This window comes from Haliotis asinina, chromosome 12 (genome assembly GCF_037392515.1).
Source record: "Haliotis asinina isolate JCU_RB_2024 chromosome 12, JCU_Hal_asi_v2, whole genome shotgun sequence".
NCBI classification, from domain to species: Eukaryota; Metazoa; Mollusca; class Gastropoda; order Lepetellida; family Haliotidae; genus Haliotis; species Haliotis asinina.
The window spans coordinates 45,056,517-45,084,113 of record NC_090291.1 but is presented as its reverse complement, the minus strand read 5'-3'; the positions used below and the strand labels follow the sequence as shown (position 1 = coordinate 45,084,113).

The 27,597-nt window shown below is 38.0% G+C and overlaps 1 protein-coding gene across 3 annotated transcripts in view; it reads left to right on the top strand.

Annotated features, from left to right (window-relative positions):
• LOC137258176 (uncharacterized) overlaps window positions 1-27,597 on the top strand; it is a 186,237-nt gene that overhangs the window by 152,114 nt on the left and 6,526 nt on the right. For all 3 annotated transcript variants that reach the window (XM_067795752.1, XM_067795754.1, XM_067795753.1), the window contains 2 exons: window positions 1,729-2,082; window positions 21,074-21,184. In XM_067795752.1, the coding sequence (XP_067651853.1) occupies window positions 1,729-2,082; window positions 21,074-21,184 (465 nt within the window). The remainder of the gene's footprint in view (window positions 1-1,728; window positions 2,083-21,073; window positions 21,185-27,597) is intronic.

Below are 27,597 nucleotides of genomic sequence, written 5' to 3'. Positions count from 1 at the left end.
GCTGATCACAGTGCAGAGATACATTCCTTGGGGATACAGGCACACATGTTCATGCATTAGAATCCTTGTTTGCCACGATTATGTTCCAAGGTTTGTAAGGAACATTCCATTGTCTCCCAGAAAAGTTTACAATAGGGAGCTGAATGTTTTGGATGGTCAGCTGGGCACACTTTGGTTGTTTTGTCATGTACTGGTGTAGTGGACAGAGGGTCTGCTCCGAGAGCATCTTCCAGCGCATGCACACATAAGCATGCGTGCACACACGCGCACGCATACACACACAATCATGCACATGTGCACGCATACACACACAATCATGCACATGTGCACACAGATGTTCATTCACAGTTTCATGTGGCAATTAGTAATCATTTAGTGTTTGTGAAGGTTGCTGCAACAGAGACCAGTATCTTTCTTCCAAATGAAACTGTAATATATTTACTTGACCTATTGACAAATATGCAGTATTTAACTGACTTGTTGACTTTAGTATGCAGTATACAAGTGACTTGTTGACAGGTATGGAGTATTTACCTGACTTTGTGACTATTAAATAATTACGTGACTTGTTGACAGGTATGCTGTATTTGCCTGACTCGTATGCAGTATTTACTTGACCTTTTGACAAGCATGGAGTATTTCCCTGACTTGTTGATAGGTATGTAGTATTTACCTGAATTGTTGACAGGTATGTAGTATTTCCCTGACATGTTGACAGGTATGGAGTATTTACCTGACTTGTTGACAACTATGGAATATTTCCCTGACATGTTGACAGGTATGGAGTATTTCCCTGACATGTTGACAGGTATGTAGTATTTCCCTGACATGTTGACAGGTATGGAGTATTTACCTGACTTGTTGACAGGTATGGAGTATTTACCTGACTTGTTGACAGGTATGGAGTATTTACCTGACATGTTGACAGGTATGGAGTATTTCCCTGACATGTGGACAGGTATGGAGTATTTACCTGACTTGGTGACAGGTATGGAGTATTTACCAGACATGTTGACAGGTATGGAGTATTTCCCTGACTTGTTGACAGGTATGGAGTATTTACCTGACTTGTTGACAGGTATGGAGTATTTACGTGACATGTTGACAGGTATGGAGTATTTCCCTGACTTGTTGACAGGTATGGAGTATTTCCCTGACTTGGTGACAGGTATGGAGTATTTCCCTGACTTGGTGACAGGTATGGAGTATTTACCTGACATGTTGACAGGTATGGAGTATTTCCCTGACATGTTGACAGGTATGGAATATTTCCCTGACTTGTTGACAGGTATGGAGTATTTACCTGAGTTGTTGATAAGTATGCGGCATTTACCTTACTTTTTGACAAGTATGCTGTATTTACCTGACTTGACAACTTTGCAGTTTTTACCTGACTTGTTGATAAGTATGGAGCATTTACCTGATTTTTTAACAACCATGCTGTACTTGCCTATCTTCTTGACAACAGCAGTCTAAGCTGCTCATCACTATACCTGTGGAACAAAGGGTAGTTTTAGTAAGAAGACACCTGCGATAATCCAGGTGAACTGATGTGTAAGAGAATAATTGCTCTGTGATCATCCTTTTTTTAAGGTTGTAAAAAATATTTTCAAGAATGTATATTGTTTTATTCTAAGGAGTATGAATGGTATCAAGTATGCCAGTTTACATATATCAAATGACTTTGAGATGTTTGGATATATTTCAAATCTGAGTTTTTGTTTTCAGCTGAGTGTAAATACACCATCTCAAGTGATGATCAGCCGATCTCGGTGAATTCCACGAACTTAACAAGGCAGGGCTATGACAAGTGTATATACAACATTTCTGCACCCAGTCAGAAGTACATACGACTCAACTTTACGAAGATATCGGGAAGGAACGGCACCAACAATATGTGTGTTTCGTTAAACGAAACTATGGATGGCAAAAGAAGTGAAACTATCAATGAAGTAAACGAGACCCATCATGTCTTTCAATCCTCATCTAATTCAATACGAATAATCTATGTGCTGAATAAGTGCCAACCAACAAGTGGATTCACAGTGTCATTCAAGTTCTTGCCCCAAAAAGACGTACCAAGTAGGTATTAATCTCCAATGCTGTGAGGAATCATGGATTATCTGCCAGTTGCGAGACATATGGTTGATTATATAGGCAAAGGGTAGCCATGATATTGGGTTGCCCAAAGTCAGTTTGATAGACAGTTTCTGCTTGAATATTGTCTTTAGATTTACTGTGGGGTATAGTACCATTTGTGTTGAACTGCCTATGTCAACAGCTTTGGGTTTGGTCAGAAACTGGCTGTGTTAGTGACAGACTTTGGTTTTTGACATGGGCATAACTTATTCTGTATTTTTGATAAATTTAAACACTAGAGTTCTGTTGGCAGGAAACACACCTGTTTTTATTTTATACCTTCAACTATGGTGGTGGGGAGGTTGGAAAGTATATTATTTGCTATTCTGCTGTGTGAAATAGCATGAAAGCGGGACAATTGAGTAGCCAAATGGTTAAAGCATAGGTCATCATGTTGAAGGCCCTGGTTCGATTCTCCACATGGATGCAATGTGGGCAGCCTATTTCTGGAGTATCCCCATCATGATATTGCTGGAATATTGCTAAAAGCGACATAAAACCATACTTTTCACATAGTGAAAGCCTAGTAGTTCACTGTTAGTACCAGGGTCATCATGTGTGAGACCACAGGCTGATGGCATGGCTACCCTATGCTACTGTTTCAGGTTCTGGGTCAATGGCCCATATCACAACTGGTGTGTGAAACTGTCTTGAAAAGAGCCAACAGTTCCTATATCTGGTGTGCGTGTGCATGACATGCGTGTGGGTGTGCATGTGTATGTCGTGTGTGTTTGTGTGGTTGTCACATGAGGCTCGAGCCTGACAACTCTTTACAAGTCTGTTCTTATCTCATTCATTGTAACCAGCATCAGTGTTAAAGGCCCTTTATGACATCACGCTTCTCGTGTAGTAAATAATGCATTTCTTCCAGTGATACTATCAGCCCTAAGGGAAGCTAACATATAATTTCTTTCCCCCAAATTTGTAATTAGTTTACATTTCTAACTTAAAAGTTCAAATGAATTACTGCAACATTATGTCAGATAGAATCTCACACCCACGACCAGCTGAACATTATTTCAAGCGAACTCCATGGAGTTAAATCTCTTGAAGTGCTCTTTACAAATATCCTACACACAACTTGTTACTGAAATCAGTTCGACAAGACAGACATAACCGCAGACGACAGTGTTCGATGTATGGAGCAACTGTTTACATTCCATTCAATTGGAGTAGTCTACTGGTCAAAGCACGCTCATCACACCAAAGACCCGGGTTCGATTCCCCAACTGGTTCCATGTATGAGGCCCATTTCTAGTGTACTCCACTGTGATACTGCTAAAATATTGCTAAGAGTTGCATGAAAGTAAACCCACTCGTTCATCCCAAGCAACAAATGCTTGATGTTTTTATATGAAACTGAATGCTCTGAGATGTCAGACTGGTTCAACTTCTAAAATACAGTAGACATTCTCAGAGAATCCCAAATATGACTTTTTCCAAAAGATTATTCTATCAGAGCAAATAAACCAATGTAATAGCTAATTTGTTTTGAGTAAACAGGCTCCAAGTTACAGGTCAGTCATTCTTGAAAACAGAAAAAGACTAAGTCTCACAATATCAAAGTCAAAACAGTTTCAGATTCCTTGTCCGCCATTACCATTGTGATACCTCAAGTGTTCACATCAGCCCAGCAAAGAAGTTGATTATTTCCAGCTTGAAGGTAGATGGAATGGCCAATTCTTTTCAAAATCATAGAACAAATTTTATGGGAGGCAAGTCTCATGATCTAATGTTATTTCCAGTGTTAGTCTAGACAGTGTAATTGGTTGTGTAATTAGTGTCTTGTGCGAAAGGAGACATTAAGTTATTTGCGTCCTCTTTTATTGTTAGATTGTATTAGATATGTAAACTTGAATCAGAGGATGAGTAAAGAGTTGTTTTATCAGACTTGTTCCAGTTTGACAGGAATGCAAACTGACCTGCTCCATAGTCCTTTGTATATCATGAAAAATATGGTTGTTGGTGCACATACAGTGTATTATGAAGCACTATATCACTTAAGTTCTCCTTGTTTTGTTCAAGGGAAGAAGTTCTATTTCTTAGGAGGGTGGGAGATAACATTTTCCTTTTGCATGTAAGTGGACCAAGTAACCTTGATCCATGTTGTTTGTCCTACTGAAGATCTCCAAGTGGATATTGGGGGTTGATAGGGCCATATCGGCTTAAACCCATTACCCGCTTGACTGCTCTCTCACTCACTCACTCACCACACCAAGTCAAACAGCACTGTTAAAACATTCCCACCAATGGCACTTGAGACGGCATCGATTCTTCCAAAGTCTAGTGAGTCATCTGAGCATCAATACATACAAAGACTAATATCAACTGTAAATTAATGAAACTGAGACAAAAACTCTAAACTCAGAAGTCTCAGACTCTAATGGCAGTGGAGAAACAAACCACTCCAGTCATCGAAAAACACAAGACCTCAACTCGATCACAGATAGTCTTCAGACGATGGCAGTTGTTGCGGATAATTTTCCTCATGTTGCATCCTTGGATGTATTATTAGAGTGTGCCTCCATTTAAGGCCAGTTACGATGGAGTAATGTGCCACTTGATTGCAAGATAAGATGAGACAGGCTCGACTGTGGCTCTTCTTGTGAGGTGAGGTGCCATTTCCTTGGACCTCTTTGATGCAGATCACTAGGTGTCTTTATTGGTGTTGGGCTTTGGGTTTTAGAGTCATTGGTTGTACATGCAGACATGGCAGGAGGTTTGTAGGTCACTGTTGCCACTTCTGAGGGACCTGATTCCTAGGTCAGCGTTGTTATGTAGTATGGACAAATCCAGCTGAACTCTTTCGTTAAACGTTAGTTGTCCTAGTTCTACAAATTGTATGAAGCCAGTTCATTCCATGGATATTGCAGGTATTGACACAAGTCTCTGGTCTCCCTTGGATTTCTTTTCAAATTAAATGGGTTCATTTGTTACAATGAAAATAGTATATTCAGTGACAAAGTGTTAATCTGGTATAGACACGACCCAAGACTATTAACTGTCCAGACAGACCTGTTGTTTTCTTCGAATATGTAGTTATTTCACTTGATCCCTAGTCTGAAATGAGCTGTTTGAGCGTTGGATAATACCAGTTGATTGACCAGTTTTATATGAATTTGTCAGTGCATGAGCTGAACATTTGATGTTACAAGATGAATATGAAGGTTGAATTGAAATGTCGCAAGATGGATGTGACCAACATGTCTGCCCTTGACATCTCTGGGTGCCATTGTACAAAACAACCTTAACGCTAAAACTACTGTATGTCTATGTTAAGGTATGGGAGTTAGTGCTGAGACCGCTAACAGTGGCATCCTGGACAGTATATTGCCATGTGCAAGATATGAAGCACTGGGCTAACCTAGTAGTTAAGGCATGAGTTTGTCATACTGAAGACCCAGGTTCAATTCCGCAGCTTCAATTCCCCACATGGGTACAATGTGTGAATCCCATTTCTAGTGTTCCCTGCTATGATATTGCTGGAATGTTGCTAAAAATGACTTGAAACCAAGCTAGTTCACTCACACTGACAAACTATTTGACGTGAAGGTTGAATGAAAGCTTGTCTCAAGATGGCTATGACCAACATGTTTGCCCCTGTTGTCTCTACAAGTCCTGGAAGGAATATCACCCTGTTACAAAGCTCTTCATGTGAAGGTTGAATGAAAGTGGGATTGAAGTTGGCTTTGACCAGATTGTCTGCCCCTGGTATGTATCTACACTGAATGTTATTTTGTTATAAGACCCCTGATATGAAGCTTTCATTATTCTCTTTCAATCAACAACATTGATCAGTTATTTGATCTAGCTTCAGCAAAACCAAGAAAATAAACTGGTTCAGGCTGATGTAGTGTAATGGTTACTCCAATCAGTTTGAGAAGCAGTTTGTAGCAGCTTGTTCAGAAATTTTGACCAGTACCTTTACAAATTTGCATTAGCAAGATCCTGACCATTTCATTTCCAGGGGCTTAGGATTTTCGTAGAATAATTATTTGTTTAGTGGTTCTTCCAATACAGTTATGCTTGTTTATGCCCTGTCAGAAAGGACAGTAAATGTTGATATTTTTCATCAAGAACAGAAGAATAGGTGAATATTTTTCATCAGACAGTAATATTATTAACCGGATTACTGTTTAAAGAAAATTCAGACTATTTGACCCAAGAAATCAATTCGACTAGAAGTTGAAATAATTATCAAAAGTCCCTTATTTGTTTGGAGAGGATATAGACAGGTCACATAGAAGCTGAATGAAACCAAAGTACAAGACAATGATGAGGTTCTAATCCTTTCAGTTTTACGTTTTCTATATTTGCCTTTAAGAGAAGTCTCTCCATTCTGCTTTGTGTCATGTCATGGAACTGAAAGACCAGGCCAGCTATTCTCGAAACCTTCGTAGCCCTACGAAGTTCTTAAGCCCATTCTTAACACATTGGCTGCGACAAAAGTTAAGAATTCTTAGGACTGTGAACATTTCGAGAATAAGGGCCCAGTGCCTCCTTTAACGAAGCATTGAGGTGATCGTAAGTCACGAAAGTAACCATAGTGCAGTGTTAAAGAATAGGAGTTAAGGTTAACTTTAGTTAGGCTGCTTCATGAATGTCGCCCCCGGGGTACTATGGTGACCTAAACTCTGATACCTTAACATACGCTTAAGGTAGTCTCAGTGCTAAGGTTGTCTTGTACATCAGCTCCCAGGCCTGTCTGATGTTGAGTGCTGTGTCAAATAGTGTCAGAGGGTGGAGGAAATTTTATGTATCAGTCAAAGATGTAACAGATAGGTGTACTTGGTGCTCCAGCCAAGATTATATTGAAAGCTATAAGAACCACTACAACTACCATGGCTATGCAGGGTTTCTTGGTACTCTGTAACAGATGTACTCAGCTTGCCTTTTGTATATTATTTTCAGCTGCATCTCTTAACAACATTTTTTTTTTTGCATTCAGACAAAGTCTCTTAATATATTTACGAAAAAAAACCCCATCCTACAACAATGTTTATCTGGTGACAGGCAACTTATTTTCATGCAATCTGAAGGTGATTTTTTTGTCATGGCTGTTTTGTTTTAAACACATTTTATTCACAGAGAAAAGGATAAGGAACAAGTTCTCCAACTTAGGCAGTAGAAGTGAAAAAGAGAACAGAACTATACAGAATAACATAGAAATCATTTTGTGTCACTGATGAATAATTGCACTAACTTGAATACATTTGTATTCTCCCATGTGATGGCTTTGGGCAGCAGTTTGTATTTTTGAATAAAACTCCCCAGATTGCATCCAGGTTATGAGACATGTTTTTGTAAGATCCATACTTTGTTTTTTGTATCATTTTTTTATTTACCTGGTTCTGAAATCATCTGATCTAAGACTGTTTGATAATAAGATTTTGATAAATTTTGGGTTCAGCAGACAAAAGCAGTATGAAAATCCTATGATTATTACTGTCTTGCTTTATTTCCTTGTACCATGAAATAAATGTACACAACTTGCCAATCTAAGAAAACACATGTTTTGATAAGACTTTTTCCTACTCGGAAACCTCCAATACACAACTGAAGACATGTTCCATTTGGGTTTACCTAGCCACAGGTATATGAAAATCCCCCCCCCCCCCCCCTCCCGATAAGATCCTGTCTGGTAGACAGTACTAAAGAACCTCCTTGAGTAGCATGTGCATTAACCTGTTACATGATTGCAAGGGGAAGTGGTGCTGTCTTTATATCCAGTCCAATATGGCCGCCAGAGCAGACGGGAGTGTTGCTTGAAGCACCAAGTACTTATCATGATATGATAACTTGCCGCATCTGTACTATCTATTTATTATTGTTTTACCTGGTGCACCTAGTGTCTGGGAAAACATCCCGCCTTCCCGACAGATATTTATTCAATCTCGTAGAGAACGTTGTGTTATATACTGGTAGTGGATACCTTCGTCATTCTGGGCATGACTATTGATAGTGCAGTTGTAGAATAGTTTGTTAGATGTATGGATAGGTTCAACAACACCAGTTTATGGCAACGAGGAAATTCAGTTCATTTCAGTCAACATGGTATTACGCCGGTTTGGGCAGGCTGCCAAATGAAAAAATGGAAATTCCTTTGTCAGGCAAGTTTTATTGAATGTACTTATGATTTTATAAATTGTCACTGAAATTATGAAATTTAAATGGTTGTTGAAGATGTTTGTCTGGCGAAGAGACAGATTCTGTCAAAATTAGATGTTTCTATTTGCCATGCTTATTGAACTTATTAAGTTGTTTTGGAATTTTTGTGCATTTGACTCAAATATGTGGTCAGGATATATCTCTGATTAAGTAGCATGAACTTTAATTGTGAATCTTCTATTAACTGGAAATTTAGGTTGTCCAAAGTTTTTTGTTTCCAATTGTAGCATCATGCCTCGTAGTAAAAAGTGAGTACATGATTATTGCTGTATTTTAGAAGTTAGCTTTAATTCAGACTCACTGGCCTTTTTATCAGTCTGTGTTTTTATGAAAATACCAAGTGGAGTTTACGAGTTTTACGTTTCCTTCAGAACTGCAACATATGATGCCAGTACTTGCAGCATTGTGGAGGGATTAAAAAATACCATCGCCCAACGTCAGGGACAAGTCATTTTTCTTTTCGGGCAATCAAATAATGGTATCTTACTTCTTCGCGGTTTACTAGATAATCTCCTACGGTTTCCAACTGCAAGTAAACTGGGTTTTACTTCATCTTATCTTTCCTTGCTATTTATCACTGTCAATAAATAGTCCACTAAACATTAACATCAAGTATCATGTAGATTTATTCTTTCACAATTACATTATCATGATTGTCATAAAAATTAGAGCCAGTAGAAAATTCATCTGGACAAGTTACTGGTACTTTCTTGAAGTCCCTTGCCCTCTAGTGGCAAGTGAGTAGATTTATAAAAATCGCTTCTTTAATGTAAAAGACATCGATTGCTTTCAAGTTGTACTGTTTGTTTAGGATAAGTGTTGTACAGTCAGTACAGGATGAGTGATTTTTAGGAAATAATTTCCATTCCATTCAAGCTGGTGTTGATTAGGTATGGCATAAGGCAGTACATGCCTGCTTATTAGACTAACTCAATGACATATACTTACGTGAGTAAAATCACTGAAATACTCACACATTTGAACGCAGTGGGTAACAGAAATTGAAATACCCACTCAACATTCATAATACCCACTCTGAAAAAATATAGTGGGTACAATACCCTCATAAGCTAAATCTTATCTGGAGTTCTAAATACTAGCCCATTTAAGTGGTTTTATGAGGCAAGTGTGGTGAATGCATGTCAAAACCTTTATGAATTGTTGATTTAACTGATAAACATGTTTGCTGATGACTAGTATGGCAGATGTAAGTAGTCCATCTGCTAAAGGATATTTAAAAACATTTTAATATTTTTTACTTTATTAAAGCTGAATTTGTGTGTACCTATGCTTGTTTAGTAGAAAGGTATTTTATATTGTACATAAATGTTATCATAATTGAAATATCCTTTAAATGAGAACTGCTACGTTGACTTTAGTTGTCTCCACTTGAGCTCAAGTCAGTTATAATTTTACCGGCTTTTGAACTGAAAAACACAAAATTTACCTAATTTATATCCCTCTTTCCATTATGTCTGTCTGGGAAAAATTATCATTTAAACAAAGTATGATCTTAGATCAGCTCTGTGATCGTTTACAAAGCATCCATCTGTGCTACGAAAACGAGACATGTATATATAGATATATCTGGCTTTGCTGAAAACAAAACCGATAAATGATTACTTAGATGTCTAGACGAGGCCATTTACAGGACACAAGCAAGACGCAGAAGATAACCGTATTTACGATAATGTTTGCTGTTTTGGGTGTCATTGTACTCTCTTTGATTACCTGGCGTGATATTGTATTCCCTGCTGTGGTTGACCAGGTGTCATTCTATGTAGGTGAAACCAAGCTCTAATTAGATAATGAGATGAATTATCTTGTCAGCTGATTGAACTGATGCATCCTACCGATAACCAGAATTTGGTGACAATAAAACTCACAGTGTGTCAGTTGATTCGTTTATCAGAAGTGTTTTGTTTTTGTACCAGTGGAAGAATAGTCAAAATTTCATCCCCTGTGTAATTTTCATCTGCAATATTCTAAGATATATACACTTGCAGGTTTGATTAAAAAAACGTTGGAAATGTATAAAAAGATGTCTTATTTTGAAAGAAAGTTCAAAATATGTCTTAAATGGTTATGATTTTTGGGAGAATTTTAAAAACTTTTTGGAATGAGAATAGTTTAAGTTTGGTACAATTAGAACTGATGTGAACTTCCTTTGTTTTCCATTTCTGAATGTTTGTGTGATTGTTCATATATAGCTGTTGTTAAACTGTACTGCTGCAGATTGGGCAGTGGGGTAGCCAAGTGGTTAAAGCATTTGCGCATCATGCCTATGACCTGGGTTTGATTCCCCACATGGTGTTTCCAGATGTGACATTGCTGGAATATTGCTGAAAGCGGCATCGAACTAAATTGACTCACTTTCACTGTCATTCTCACTGTCATTCTCACTGTCATTCTCACTCACTCACTCACTCACTCACTCACTCACTCACTCACTGCAGGTGTGGACAACAGTTTTGCGGATGACATTGATTGATAATATTACCAGGATAATATAGATTACCTAGGGAAAAGGGTATAACACCCTGGTACCCTCAGGTAACAATACACCTACACTGATACTTCTGTTCCACGTTGAAGCATGATTCTTAGTTTCTTTTAAATTTTATGCATTGAAAGTCTTAAAATAGACACATTTTCCATGACACATGTCCCCCATATCCCAAAATGTGTCAGTAGTTCCTGTCATAGAAATGAAATAAAAACTAATGGTGTGTAAAATTTCACTTGTGTCACAAAACCTTTTGTTTTTTATTGCTTAGTAAACAATTTCTTTGGACTTGGGACTTGGGACTTGGGAATTCTATGTTGACAGTCTAACAATTCATGAGAAATTGAAGTTTTGAAATGGCATGATGCTCAAATATGATAGTAGGTTATTTTGTATGGAAACAAGATCTTATATGTTTTGTTCAATATGTCTCGTAAATAGCAGTGATTAAATATATTTTTTTTCATTCAGTTTAATTACTAACCAATCTGGCCAAAAACTATCACTTTTTATTCCCCCAGCATGTAATGTGGGGGGATGTAGTCGACGCGTCGTCAGTTTATAATCATTCAATATTTTTCGACCGAACTTGATAGATATAATAATCTCAACCTATAGTTGTGCCTTTTGCTATTTACAGATTGTTGGCATTTTTATTTTTTTATTTTTTTTTCATGGAACATTTTGGTGTTAGTCTAATGGTGGGGTAGGCTTCATTTCTGGAGCAGAATTAAAAAAACGCTCAATATTTTTCTGACTCTTGTTTCGTCTTCCCATATCACTATAGTATCATAAACCAGAAAAAAATATATATGGCTGATAATGTAGAAGTGGTAGATATTGTGATACATAGGTAGAGGTTCTGAGTGAAAAAGAAAATCGATTTAGCAATTTCTATTTAAATCAAAACCTTTAGGCATCTTATCAGATGCTTTTGCAGATGAACCAACAGCTTTGGTAGAAGATCAGGTTTTGAAAGGCTTGAACATTAATTAGGGATGTTCGGATCACCTGAGCAGTAAGATCATTTTGTACAATGGCTCCCTTGCTTACTAACATTCGTAACCCTTTAAACTTCTTATGCCCATTCTTGGCACTTTGGCTACGATAAAAGTTCAGAATTTTCTGGGCTCTGAATGTTTCAAGAATAAGGGGTAAAGTTATCTATCAGCTGTTATTTTTCCTGAGTTTACAGATGAATTTAGGTTTGTTTAACAAGAATTGTTGAATAAATTTCACATCTTACGACATGACATTAAAATCCACAGAAAATTTGAGGTAGGTGCAATAAATCCGTGTTCTGCTAAGTGATGAAATCGCTAAGCTGAAGTTCCCTTTTGAGCATAGTAGTTGTAATATCGCAATCACTTTGTGGAACAGATCATAGTGCTTAATTGTGAAAATAGAACAATGATCTGTATGTTATTTGAGTGGGTGTCGGTGAACATATAATCAAATACACCGGCAATTAATTTGTCTCTGGAGTACAAAAGGCTGTTACCAACACTGTAATCTGTCTGAAACATAGGATGCTGGAGATAATTATAGGCCAACTCTCTCGGCAAGACATTCTTCAAATTGAAATAGAATCCCTTCACGTGTTACAGATATAAGTACAGAGTTTAATTGCCCACAATTCATCACAGGAACTAACACGTTTACTTCGGATGTGGTTTCTGGAGACTAGACATCAATACAGAATTTAGCTTGTGAACAGATATGGTTTCAGACGGCTTGCTTGTGCTGTTTAGCGTGACAGTATTTAGTTCTTGCTGCAGTTTTCTATTTTTTATTTCTGGGAAAAATAGAACACACATGTACTCTCCTCAAAATTTCATAAGGATAAGGGGTGGTGGGGTAGCCTAGTGGTTAAAGCGTTCACTCGCCACATTGAGGCCAGGATTTGATTCCCCACATGGGTACATTGTGTAAAGCCCATTTCTTGTGTTCCCCCCTTACTGATATCGGTGGGATTTTGCTAAAGATGACATAAAACCATACTCGGTGATAAGGATGTGCCTGTTGTGTAGATTGATGCTCATGATGTTGATCACTGGACTATCTGGTTTAGGCTTGATAACAGATTACCACATTATGGCTGAGTGTGAACAAGAAACAAAGATGGGGATATTGTTGTATTTCATACTATTGTGAATCCAAGAAGCATCGCATATCACAACTGTTCACTTGTTATAATGTGGAATGTGTGCCAGTCTCATAGTAGTACTGAATTCTAAGATACAGCTCCATCTTTGATAGAAACATCTTTCTTTGAGATATACAAAAATGAATCTGGAAATAGGTCAGGTGTGTATTTGAATATGACATCTCCAAACTATCAGTGACTTTATGTAGCCATCTGAACTCTCACGTCTCTTTAATAGACATTAAGTAGCTTATTTAAGAATAACCACAACTGCGCAGACTGTCATGTTAATTCAGATCTGATTGTTTTTTTATCCTACATATTTAATTCATGGTTGTAATGCTGTTCATATCCCTGTTATTTGGAACAATCTACGAAAACAAAGGAATTAACATACATTCATGGAAATCTTTTCAGTAGAATAGCAACACAAGTGCTAGATATAATGTAATCCGATACAGCATCTAAGATGAAACACATGCTTCATTTATAGTGAGTTGTTTCACCGGATTACTTGAAGCAGTGTTGAGTATGCACAAAGTGCCACGTTATATTACCACCGACAACTATCCTGGTGAGCATGTGAGGTCACAGTAGGGTTGTGCATGTGCTGGCCTGGTGAATGATATTCAGGGAATGATAGGCCTAGGCTGGTCTGTTATGACTGGAGATTCTACGCCAGGGGGAGTGAGGGGGCTGGCAGTCGGGAAAACCAACTGAACTTTACACCTATGTAGATCTATCTGCCTGTACTATTAGTGGCTGGGAGATGGGAGAAGAAGCATGTGGCTGTGCTGGCGACCGAGATAGGAGCTTCATCCAACATGGATCAGACTGGCTTGTGGAGGGTCGTGGATGGGAGAATTACATGCTAAGATAATGGTTGACACTATGGACGTCTGGAGTAGATAGTGTACTGATAGTCGAGACCCACATGTCAGACGACAGCGACAGTTGGCAGTGGCAGACGGCACATACTGACATGGATGATGAATGACTCTGAAATGTGTGTCTGTCCAATTTGAGGAGGATGCAGTGAAAATCATCTCTGCTGAGGGATTTTGAGGATATGTCTAGAACACTGTTAACATTTTGCAAAATTAATTAGTGACTCAGAACATACTTTGCTGAGACTGAAGTAGTTTCTTGATCAGATTTGCTGATAGATACAAGGGACTGATCTGGAAGGAGACATTATATGTTGTGGCTCTGTGTTGGACAAGCTGGTTTGATGTTTATGAATGCAGGCGAATCCCAAGACATTTTGATGACAAACCTGGACCAGTTTGTCTGTTTCGTGGATGACTTGTTAATTAGTGTGTCTGGCTCTAATGTTGCTCAGACAAATAGATGGCCAGATGGATAAATTTGACAAATAGTTCTGGTTCTCTAATGTGTGTCTGGCTTGCCTGCTGGTGAAAAATTGAGCAGACTTAGTAAGGTTCCCTTTCACATGATACAGATTTATTCATAGTTTTATGTGGAACTGTGATTGAAGACTTAGTGTCAGTGTGATCAGGTCAGTCTCAGTTGTTAATGTGATGAATAAGTCTGGTTTGACAATTTCCAGGCTGTGTGAAGGGGTCAAATTGGAAACTTTGAACATTATACTGACCATATGAAGGATATTGAAATATCTCAAGTCTTTTTTCTAAGTGTTAATGTTTACAATTATAGCATGATTGAAATTTAATTGAATTTTGCTAATTCGTCAAGTTGAGTTGTTAAACTGTCTGTTGAAACAATTTCTTCTAGTTTTCAAGAGGAATATACTGAGTTGTCACAAGCTGCAATTTACATTGATATCCTCTGTTTACAAGGACATTTGTCTGGTATCCAAAGGGCAACTTGAATGTATTGTGTAGTTGAATTTGCTTTGGATGAATAGTGGTGGAATGTGAATCTCCATGCTTGCCTCTACACTTTCTGTCCTATATTCCCGCCAGTGGGACTTCTATCAAGGTAAGAAATGCTGGAATATAAGTTGTTCGCCAAAGGGCGTGGGGAACATAAACAAACATTGAGGGTACCTTAACCCATGGTCCCCAAGGGACCGTTGAACAATGTACATATCTTACCCAACACCTCAATGTTAAGTTTGTACGGTTGGAGGCATGGGTATCGTGTCATGCACTTCAGCCAACCTGTATGAATCAAATGATTAGAATCTTGCATCTTGCTGTTTTTTCCCCCATAGGTATCATCTTGGTAAAGTGGCTGTAATGTGATTCCCCTTATCAATATTCACATGGACACAGGGACTACATTTGAACTTTTCGTCAATATTTATTGGAACGAGAGTCCAATGTTTTCGTAGCCATTGCTACATTTTTTGGATGACTGGGAAAAACAGATTCCATTTATTTCCGTTCACAAAATATCGGTAATTTCTGTGCATCATGTGTCATTTAATATTATTTGAGATAAAAGTATGTAACTACCATGAAGTACCAAATGAGTTGCTGTTGGCAGCAGGGTGTATTGGAGTGCACCTCACTTGTACACTTCGTACATTGAAAATTTCAGAGGAGCGCTCAGCCAATCAGACAGCAACATTTATGTGTGAGATAAGATAATTGTGTTTGGTCAAATTAAGAGCAACTTGAGTATTGACGCAGAATGACCCATAAATCAGTTCTGCTTGTCTGGGAAATTGTGCATGTTGGATTCCTTCATTTCTGTTTCCTCACAATTGTGTACATCAGTGCTCATGATGTTGATCATTAGATTGTTCGGTCCAGACTCAATTATTTATGGTCCGCTGCCTCATAGCTGGAATATTGCGGAAAGTGACATTTAACATCAAAGAAACAAAACTGAAATATCTTAAAAATATGTTTGTAATATTTTCTTGTTGCATAAAGTGTTTTTCAACATTTTTTTTTGTATATGAACATACATCGTGTTATGAGGGATAGTACTCACAATGCTAATACTTTTTTTATCTCTTCTGTTATACATATTCAAGCGCAGGTGATTTTATGACAAAGGGCAGTACTTTTTGTCGTGAAAGCAGCATATCAGTAACAATATCATCGGGGCTGATTGTTTGAAATAGGTAGTTGACGAAAAATTTACAGAATTGGCTTCACACCAGGATGTTTAGGCAGGTATCACATATTTGTTGTGTTTAACTGTAATTTGGGGATCATTGTTGCAAAAACACAACCCTTTCAAGGCAACTGAAAGCTATTTCCTGCATCAGGGACATCTCAATGTCTTTGAATGTCAGCAGTTAACACATATCATGGCTGAAAATTGTCTTTCGTCAGTGTGATATTTGATTTTAATGTTGCAGCTATTCGTGTTTTCAGAGGATAGGTAAACACAAGTGGTACATCTGGTATTTGATATTTTTTATCAAACATCTAAATATCTGGGGGTGGTGGGGTAGGATAGCCAAGTGTTTGCTTATCGCACCCAAGACCCATGTTCCTTTCCCCACATGGGTACAACGTGTTAAGCCAATTACTGGTGTTCCCCGCTGTGATGTTGCTGGAATATTGCTAAAAGTGGCATCAAATCAAACTCATTCACCAGTCTAAATATCTGATTTCATTTGTCACATGGATGGGGTAATGTTTTAAGTTCTCATAGTTTGTGTGATAAGCATGGATTTGAGAAAGACCTTCAAATCTCCAACTCGCTGGCAACTCTTTACACATACTTTTAACCTGTGCAATTACTGGACAAGAAATGTAAAGCTTGTATGAAGTTTAAACCATGTCTGTCTTCCTCTGTAGAGTGATGGTGGTAGTCTAGTCTAGTGGTAAAGATAAGATAAGATGAAGCATTCCATTACAGAACATTGGCAATATTCTATAAACTACAAATGTGAACATAAAATCTACAAAGATGTAGAAATACACATAGATGATCTTTATTATAACAATTAGATGCTAGATGCTACATACGCAAGATATATAATGAATCACAGTTTGCTAGTCACGCTGATGGTCAGGGTTTGATTCCGCTCATAGGTACAATGTTTGATTGCCATTTGCCCTGTCGTGATATTGCTGGAAGAGGCGAAAGAAAACATACTCACTGTGCATTAATACATTCTTTTTTTCCAAATATGATGGTTTTATGAAAAATGTCTTGCAGTCATTTGATGCTGCAAATAATCTGTTTATGGCCGGATTTTACTGCTCATAACAGTTTGTTGTGTTTTGCAAACATATCCTTCAATTCCATCCTGTGTTTTTGAAAGAGACTGACAGTCCTGACTTCAGGTAGGACTGAGTGTTGAACACGTTGATCAGTGGAGGATGACACTCAGAAGTGTTCTCAACAGCTCTCAGTACCCATGTACTCTCAATGAGTACATGTGTACATAATATTAGATAAGGTTGCTAGGTTCTCCATTTTAGCTCCGAACATAATATCTGGTCACAGCAATTAAGATGCTGCCAAGAAAATCTTAATAAAGTATGATGATCATTATCCCTGAAACTAAGTATTTTGAGTATTCTGTAGGATAGTGCTCAGCCCTCTGTTGTGTGTTTGTTAGCGGATGACAAGTTCACATGGTCGGTAGTATGTAAGAGTGCCAGGTGATAGTTGTCCCAGCAGATAGCCTGTTATCCTACACCTTACATGTGTTGCTGATATTATCGACCCCTGGTCCATGACTCTTATTTTCTGTCTGAGTGGTATTATAAGTTATCACATCGTGTCGAGGGAAATACAGGGTTTTATCAGTCCCCAGTAAGGTTGTATTCCCCGAGCCGGAGACGGGGATAAAACCCCATATTTCCCTCGACACGATGTGATAACGTGTTTATCTAGCTGAATGTTTTCACTAAATCAAAACAAAACAACACGCATCGAATGTTGCCATGTTGACACCAGTTGATTGTTTGACCTCAGTGCATCGCACGTTACTTAAGACTTGTCGATGCACGCTTTTCTCACTTCGCATCATCACCGAGGCGTAGCGGGGTGATATGACTTTCGCAGTGGGAGTATACGACTTTTAAACTCGTCGTGATGGATGTACATGGTATTTTATCAGTGTCATGTGGACCAATCACAACTTGACATTCTTACATGAGGCTAGATAATATCTTTTCTTACATATTGTGACATACACAGGTTGTCTGTGTTTTAGAGGTTAATGACGTTCTGGAGCAGAGTTGTTAAGGACATCTTTGATTCAAGAAATGTTCACAGCTGGTGTACTTTACCTTGATATTGTTTAAGTGATCTAAAACCAAACTCACTTACTCATTAGGGATGGTGGGGTTTTCTCGTCACATTGAAGATTGACATTCAGTTTGCCTGATGGGTACAATGTGTGTAGACCGGTGTCCCTTGCTGTGATACTGCTTTAATATCACTAAAGTGGCGTAGAAAACTAAACTTACATGAAATTTGAGAGTCATTGCAAGGTATGATGTAGAATCATATACCTGCTGTGTCATAGATGTATACCTCTCACGTATCTACTTGCTCATCAGGTGTTGGGTATCCATGTTGCCTTTAACAAAAGTGTTTGTTTGTTTGATAGTATCAGTGCACAGCATGCTGCACTTTGAACACACCTGATAACTGAAATTGAAGAAGAATTGGTTTGTGTTTATGGATGTTCTTATCTAATCTCATTATTATGTCTGACCTTTTCTGGGTGAGTGATGGAAAAAAGCCTTTGTGTTGGACCTGAATGTATAGAGCTGTCAGGGCTTGTTAAAACTCACACTGAATGTTGTACAATCTGCTGTTCATCAAATGTTGAAATGTTGTATGTTTATTAAAACCATGATGACATGACAGTAGTACAGTCAAGCATTGCTTTTGCGGGCAGTTGCGTTTTGTCAAATGCATTTCGGATGGAAGAATTTTCTGTATATTCACCAACTTCTGACCAATGAACGTTTGTATGGTTACTCATTTGCACCAGTAGTTAAAAATACAAAATACAACGGGTTGGGTAGCCTAGTGGTTAAGCATTTGATCAACATGCCAAAGGTCCAGGTTTGATTCTCTACATGTGTACAATGTGTGAAGGCTGTCTTGGTTCAGACATGTCATTCTATCCATGTTGCATAGACTGATGCTCATGATGTTGATCACTGGATTGTCTGACCCAAGCTTTATGTACAGTCCCATGTCATTGGGATAGAGAAGTGTAGAGATTGTTGTAGGAATGGAATGATATCAAACATATACAGGTAAAAAAGTGAAATTTGTAACCAGACTATGCCAAAAAAGCAATTAGCTTGACATGTGTTTTCTTACACTCTTCTGGCAGTTCTGTTTAACAAAATAATATAATAGCTCAAACGTGTGCTCTAACAAAATGGCTCAAATAAGTTGAATCTGAAACTAATTTTACATGTTGTATCTGAAACTAGTTTTAAATTAGGAATAATATATTCCAGTATCATGTTATTTTAGCTGCAGTTATTGCTGTATTTATTTATATATACACATAACTATAAGAATAACACTTTCCTACAACTGTTTGTTGGCAGGATATATATGCCATTTTGCAGCTTGATCAGTGATTGAGATTAGATTTCCCTTGTGGTTGCTATTTTCTGTTGTGAAGACATTATATTGGAATATAATTGTCGAGCTTTTAACAGATCTGACTTTTGATAAGTCAGTGTATGATATATATGATACTTTCATCCGTTATCAACTATCCACCATTTTATAGCTACAGATAATGTGCGACAGGTTGGTATTAATAAATGTGATTTGCTTGATCACTCCTGAATTTAAGGTGTGCAATGTGGAATGAAATTTTCAGCAAGGTTAATAAACGTCACAACAAACACAAGTCCAGATGTATCACAGATATTATGACAGCGTTCAGATCGTTAGTTTACATGATACCCTCCTTACTGAATGCTGATTAATTACAAAACAAACATTGTCTGGTGTTTGTGTTGTACAGTAAGTAAGACACAAACCTGAGTATTTTCCATTGTTCATAGCTAGAAATACTTTCCGGATGTGGAAACAGGATTTCCTGTGGAAGAGGATATTTTGACTTAAGTATGGATTGTTCCAAATGCAAGGGGTGGTGGGATAACCCAGTAGGTGCAGTGTTTAGTCCTTACGCTGAAGACCCAGGTTTGATTCCCTACGTGGGTACAATGCATGAAGCCCATTTCTGGTGTCCTCCGCCGTGATATTCCAGGACTATTGCTGTAAGCAGCATGAAACCCAGGACTCGCTCACTATGCAAGGTTTTCTGGACATCGAGGGTCTGGATAAGCGGGATTCCAACTATATAGTTACAATCACAGTTAGGATAATCAGACTATTAAGTTTCCGTTTGAAATACTTGTACTGAAACCTTTTAACTTGTCAGCAGTATCCAAGTTAACTTTATATAAGTACATGATATCATTTTCAAAATAGGTTTTGTGTAAGATGAAATTGGTTATAGTTTGCTGCGTAATTCTTGAAGATTTCAAACAAATGGATGGTTAACGTTTTTGTTTATCTTTACAAACACCAGTTTCTTCATCAAACAGAGTAGATATTTTTCTAGAGATATGAATCTTTCTATCAAGAAGTTAAGATAGCCTATTTAATTTGACAAGGAAGTTATACGTGAAGTGTAGTGATGAATAACGCTTCTCTGGAGTGCTTTCCTGGTCCAAGGGAGATAAGTCTGTTTTCACTTGTAATGTTCTTGATTGTTGAGGACTGTGCATGTTATATCATGACGTCAAATGCCTCTTTAGAATATGCTTGTTTGACCCTAATTGATGGCACATGTTGTTTTTGGTTGTCTCGGTCAGTTTGGTTTTGTCAACAGAAATTAATCATTGTCAGATCAACGAGTTCCTTGAGCATTTTAGTTCTGTTCGTTAAAGAAAGTAGAGGCGGCTGCTCTGGGTAAACAGGTTTATTTTATGCAAGGAATTCAACAAGACAAATAATAGCGTGTATTCTAACAGATTTGATCAGGTGGAAATCAACACCTGGAGGTTACTGGTTGAAATACGTAGAATTTGTTGGGTGAGCTGACAAGGTGTGTCTGCTTTTACCACACAAACTTTCTGCTTCTTATTGCCGATATAGACTTCTCCATATTCTCCACACATAGATATATGTCTTTTTCTCTCATTCGCATCTTTTTGCATTTGTTTCAGATTGTGCTCATCGCTGTGACTCAAGCACATGTTTGTCTTCAGCCAATTTGTGTGACGGAAAAACAGATTGCATCGACAAATCAGATGAGAGTGATAGATGCCCTTCTCCAAGTACGTAGATAACAGTATATATTTTGTCTGGACAAAACTACAGGCTGTTTGGTTGTATCGTAGTTGCAAACAATTACAGGCTTATTTTGTTGTTTTTTAGTTGGAATTTGGGGGGTGGGGGATTGGGGTCACATTTACATTTCCTCTCACGCTCTGTGTCTGTGCTGCTCACTTGCGCATTCATTCTTTCACTCAGTGTCACACAACTCACTGTCATTGTGTCAGTCACTCACTTGGGATTAAATCTTTTTTCAAAACTGGTCACATGTGAAGTAAACTTTCAAAATCAACAATTACATTTCTGTGTCATCATCAAAATTCATTTATATCAAAACATATCAGTAATTTGGCACCACTGTACAATGGTAAGGTTTAATGTGGATATTATTAACATGACTGACACGAGAATAACTCTCCAGCAGGGCATTTGACAATAATTTTTTCACCACTCACTCACTCACTCACTCATTCAACAATACTGGCTGTTTTGTTGCACTATAGCTGGAAGTTGGAATGAGTGGAACATGACATTTATTCTCACTCACTATGTCTGTGTATCACTTGCTCACTCACCTGTGACTCACTGGTTTGTCACTCACTCACTCACTCTTATTTGCATCTACCCGTGAAGGTCCCGGGGTAGAATAGACCTTCAGCAACCCATACTTGCCATAAAAGGCGACTATACTTCTCGTAAGAGGAAACTAACAGGATCGGGTGGTCAAGCTCGCTTACTAGGTTGACACGTCATGGGTTCCCAATTGTGCAGATCAATGCTTATGTTGTTGGTCACTGGATTGTCTGGTCCAGACTGGATTATTTACAGACCGCCACCATATAGCTGGAATATTGCTGAGTGTGGCGTAAAACTAAACTCACTCACTCACTCACTCACTCACATCTGCATCTCACTCCCTGCTAGGTGTCAGAAGACTGTCATTCCATGGTATTAGCTTACATCCCAGGGAGTGTTGCTTATTCAGGACCACAGAGGAATGGCTTCAGTGCCTTTAATCAATAATCATCATACAGTTATCACTGCATAGCTGATCAAAAGAATTAGCATACCATACTACTCATTTGACTCTACCAATACGGGAAATATAGTTCACACCCATGAGGGGTATTTATTAGCAAGAATCATGTAATGATTTATGCAAAACAAGCGTAAAGGGGTGTCGTGGCATCAGTGTATTACGCAGCAGTCACAAGCTGGGTCGACATGACCCACAACAAAGTGCACAGATTGTTTTGTGTAATGTGCGAAGTTGATTGAAATGAAATCTGGTGTGAGTGAATACCCACTTCTAAGAATGATTCAGCTATATCATTGAAAGGGCAACAGAAAGGGGCTAGACTTTCCACCCATTTCGGAAACTGAACCCAGACATTATGTGTCATGATTTGAGGCTTTAACCACTGAGCAACACCACTACCCTTGGCATGAATAAAAAATGTGTTCCTGTTGTAAGTATTCATTATCAGTGAATCACAACAACATAAATTGATATGTGTCTAGTATACAGAGATGGGTATATTATTGTATTTGTGTGTTGTGACGATCTTGGTTAGAATTGCTCTTCACTAACTCACTCATGTCAAGGAAGGTGACAAACGGGATTGGGGTGGTCAGGCTTGCTGAGATCGATGCTCATATTGTTGATCATGGGATTGTCTGGTCCAGACTTGTATAGAGACTGATACCATATAGTTACAATATTGCTGAAAGCATTGTTTAACAAACATCAAAAGTATCTTGGCATGAAACATGACATTAAAGACAGGACATTTAATGGGAATTTTCTGAGTGATCATTGGCCATGGCAATGTGTCATTTAGCCATTTGAACATCACACCAAGAGTTAGCATCATTGCCTGGTCAAAATTAAAGTGCTTGCACTGTGGCACAGATGGAATATTGCAGACTGTCATGAGACAACATTCAGTTCATTAAGAAACAACATTGGATAAACATTCACTTTAGGGTACCGCCTTGAATTTGCCACACACACGCTGAAATGAAAGTACAAATGTTTTTATGAGACAGGAATAGATGTACAAATGTAGATGCCCTTATGTGAATCGTCAATATGTTTGCAAAGTGTTTTAGTTTATCAAACGATATTTACTTTGAAGTAATTATTCCAAAATATTGAAGCAATTTTTCAGACATGTTCTTTCTGAATTTGTGATTGAAAATCCTTGCTGTGACATACAATACACTAACAAAGTGTTATATAGGTAAGAGAATAAATCACATACCAGAACTGTTAGTTGAACATTAAAGTTATGAATATGAAACTGCCCAAGATAAACCTAAAATATGTAAGCTGTTGTAGACTTATCAGGAATCTTTCAGAAATAGAGAAAAAAGAAGTTATTCATTATTCAGAATGTTTTATCAGCAGTCACAATTAAACAGTCAGTGATAACACACACAGAAAAAAAAATATCCTAAACAAATGCTTACAAGTGTGCTGGATTGGCTTCATGACTATATCTTGGTGGGTTTTTCCTCTGGTAGCTGAATTCGTTTACTCAATTCAGAACATGTGGAATAATTGCAGTTGATGCTTGTATCTGTTGCTTTACTGAGTCAATATAGTGCCATTCTAATGAAGAAGTGACTTGTCTTGAACAACAACAACAGCAGCATAATGAGATAGTATCAATGACATATAAAAAAATTAAAAAAAATATCTCAGACAATTGTACTTTACATTAGAGATGCATGGTTTTCGCTGCAGTTGAAATATTTATTACATACTATGCTGCTATGGGAACCATTCAATTGACAAATATTTATTGATGTATCAATGTGATGATGATTAATGACCAGTGTTTGAACTGAATAAATTTATAATATATAGATTAACACCATGCTATGCCACACCACACCACACCACACCACACCACACCACACCACACCACACAAAACAAAACAAAACAAAACAAAACAAAACCAAATCTGACTTTCACCTTCAATTATATAAGAACTTATTTTCTTAATGTGTTATCTATATGTAAGGAAAACACAATAATCAACCTCTTGTATGCACAATCTAACCTCCAGAACAGCCACTCACATTCCCCATACATTCCCCATACATTCCCCATACACTCCCCGCATTCTCCACTCTAACTCTCCACACACTCCCCTCAATCTCTCTCTCCCCCAACACACACTCGCACACGCGCACACAGGCACCACTCAAACTACCTTAAAGATAAGACTCTGTAACACCTACACCCCTTTGACAACTACCCCAATAAACGACAACCTCCAACATCAACAGCAACCATCTCGAAAGTTCTCAACCGTCCTAACCCAGAACAATGACGACTCCCTACAACCACCCCAACCCCAAACAACCTCCACAACCCCAACAACCACTTCAATCCCCTCCTCCACTCCAAACCACCACGCTTCAACATCCTCCAACAACCATCTCCAGCTATCATAACCTCCACTACCTCCTCACCACCCACCCCAATGCAAACAGAAGACGCTTTGTAATATGTAAAAAGGGGTATGTTGCGAATTGATATTTAATTCAAAACGGCAAGCCACCTGTCGATGACGACAGGGCTTTAAGGTCACCATGACCTGGCAACTCGCCAGGCAGTAAGACCTATGGTATGGCCTCAGACAGTGTTTTCAACCAGTCAGCTGAGGGCTGTGTATTGCATGTCATTTACTTCTGTATCGTGCATACTTCCAACTGTCGTGGTGGCCGTGTTATCAGTTCATGTGGTAACAGATATAAGGGAGGAGATTCTGGAGCCACATCATCGGTTTGGATGTAGGGTACAGGATGTGAGTACCAGATCATCAGGGAGTGCAAGGAGAGGGCACACCATTGATTACTAGCTGCGCAAATATTCTCATACATTAACAGGAGCTTGTGCCGATGTTTTTTCCTAATCGGAAATATTTAATTTTTTTTATTTAGATTAAATTTCATATTTGAAAATATTGAAAAAAATAAGCCCATTCATGTAACTATATGGATGTGTTTGAAATTAATGTGTGTATTATGGGTTTCAAGTCTTAGTGTGAATGTTAAGATAGTTATTGGATCTCACATTCAGATACTACAGACTGTACCAAAGAACCTCAAGATAACCTCAGTCATTCATTTATACATTATTAATGAAAAGATTTTCTTCCTTCAAGTTTGATTATTTGTCCTTTCCAGAAGCTTGCTACATATTGGCTGTCATGCTCAACTGAATGCTTCCTTCAAATCAGTAAATGTTTAGAATAATTAGCAGAGAGTAATCATTGAATATGAAAGGCGTGGCCAGACCTTATTCCGTGCAAATATGCGCATATTCAGGTATGTGACAGCAGTTTGGAATGTTTAATCTGAAACATGGATAGAAACAGTTTTGTAGTAGGAATGTAAAGTGTATTAGAATATATAATATGTTAATATTTTTCAACTGAAGTTTATGTAATATGTTAATGTTTTTCAACTTAAGTTACTTCAGTTTGCGAATAGGATTCGCCTGTATTCATTTTTTGTGTTAAAGGGTTATCTTCCTGAAGAGAGTTTATGATTTAAAAGTAGTTATTATTTTGAAATTTGGTCTGTGAAGCTGTTCATAATTTTAAAATATTTTTACTGACTAAATGTCAAAATTTTTTATTGTATCTGTGAGTAGAATACACTGACATAATTAGTGAGTTGTAAGACTATGCAACTGCTGGGCTGTTATCATCTTTACGGCATAAGATGCATGGGTTGATACGAACTATTCTGCATGGTCTGTTGATTATGTAGATCTAGTTGTTGGAGTCATGTGTCAGATGTGTCTGTGTAGTAAGGGTACTCATTAAAGTTCACAAGCAACAAAAAACACAACTTTGGAGATTCTGACACCTTCCAGTATGCACATGCAGAAACAAATCATCAAAAATGCCAAATTCAACTTATAAATTTGGGGGGAAAAAAACATGATTAAAAAAAAAACGCCAGAAAGAGTTCAAGCGATTCACTAATTTTCCCCCAGTGCTGAGGGAAAAAGTGGTTTCAACAGCTATGCTGTGCTCATAAAACGCATGTGTAGGGAATAGGTTTGCAGAGCTTGAAACAGTATGCCTGCCCGGAGTATGCAGTCATTATCAGAATTCTAATATTGGTTGTGTACACAAAGAAGTAAATAATCTATTCATTACAACAAAACAAACATGTTGATCGTCATAAGCAGCCTCTGTCATGGAAAACTCAGTGTCTACTTTATTGACACCTATATGTCTGCCTGCCTGTCTGCTAATTACAATATGCAATGCACAACTTCAGTCATTGACCACATGCAATTTGAAATTAACACCTATCGGGCTTATAAGCCATAAACAAAGAGCCGGCTAAGCATATCGGCAAATGACCAGTGGCCAATGAAAAGGCTCAGTTACACTTGAGTGCACATCCACTGACTGAGTTCGGTATCGTGGCTGCTTTGTTTTGAGAGAGGTAAACCCAAGTACAAAATATTGCACTTTTGATTTGTGATTATACGCTTACAATTTTGTTTGTTTTTTCTTAATCTGCAGTGCATTTTATATATCATGAATAAGCGATAATTGTGTTTTAATTATGTTTGATTTTATTGTTGCGTTTGACCTCTAAGTATCTTACTTTAATACTTCGTATGCTTGTTGTAAGCAGTGACTAACGGGATCAGGTGGTCAAGCTCACTGACTTGGTTGACACATGTCATTGGTTCCCAATTGTGCAGATTGATGCTAATGTTGTTGATCACTGTATTGTCTGGTCCAGACTGGATGATTTACAAACCGCCGCCATATAGCAGGAATATTGCTGAGTGGCGTAAAACTAAACTCACTCACTGAGTCACTTAAATACTGGGTTTGGAATTAGTCTTCTTCAACTTGTGCTTGTCATCTGCTTGAGACAAGAGAGATTGGATGGTTGGGCAAGTAAACTTAGTTGATAACTGTCATAATATCCATCTTCGGATTGGAGCCAATGGGGTGGCTTCGTGCTTAAAACATTAGATTGTCACACTGATAACCTGGGTTTGATTCCTCACATAGGTACCGTGTGTGAAGCCCTTTTCTGTTGTCTGTTGGGATGACATTGTTGGAACATTGGTACAAGGGGTGTAAAGCCATACTCACTCACTCACACACTCAGTTGACTGCTCATGACGTCAGGCACTGGCTTGTCATGTGGAAAGGAGATTAGTTTAAGGCTTCTGGAATAGCACTAAAGAATAACCACACAAAGAAACATGATCAAATTTGAGTTAGCAGATGAATAAAATGAAATATAAACATGTTGATGTTTTCTCTCTAGAAGTTTTTCATGGTTTGTTTTGGAATGTGGTATGAGTCTCGGGTCTCCCTAGCTGTGATATTGCTAGAATATTGGAAAGCGCAGTGTAAA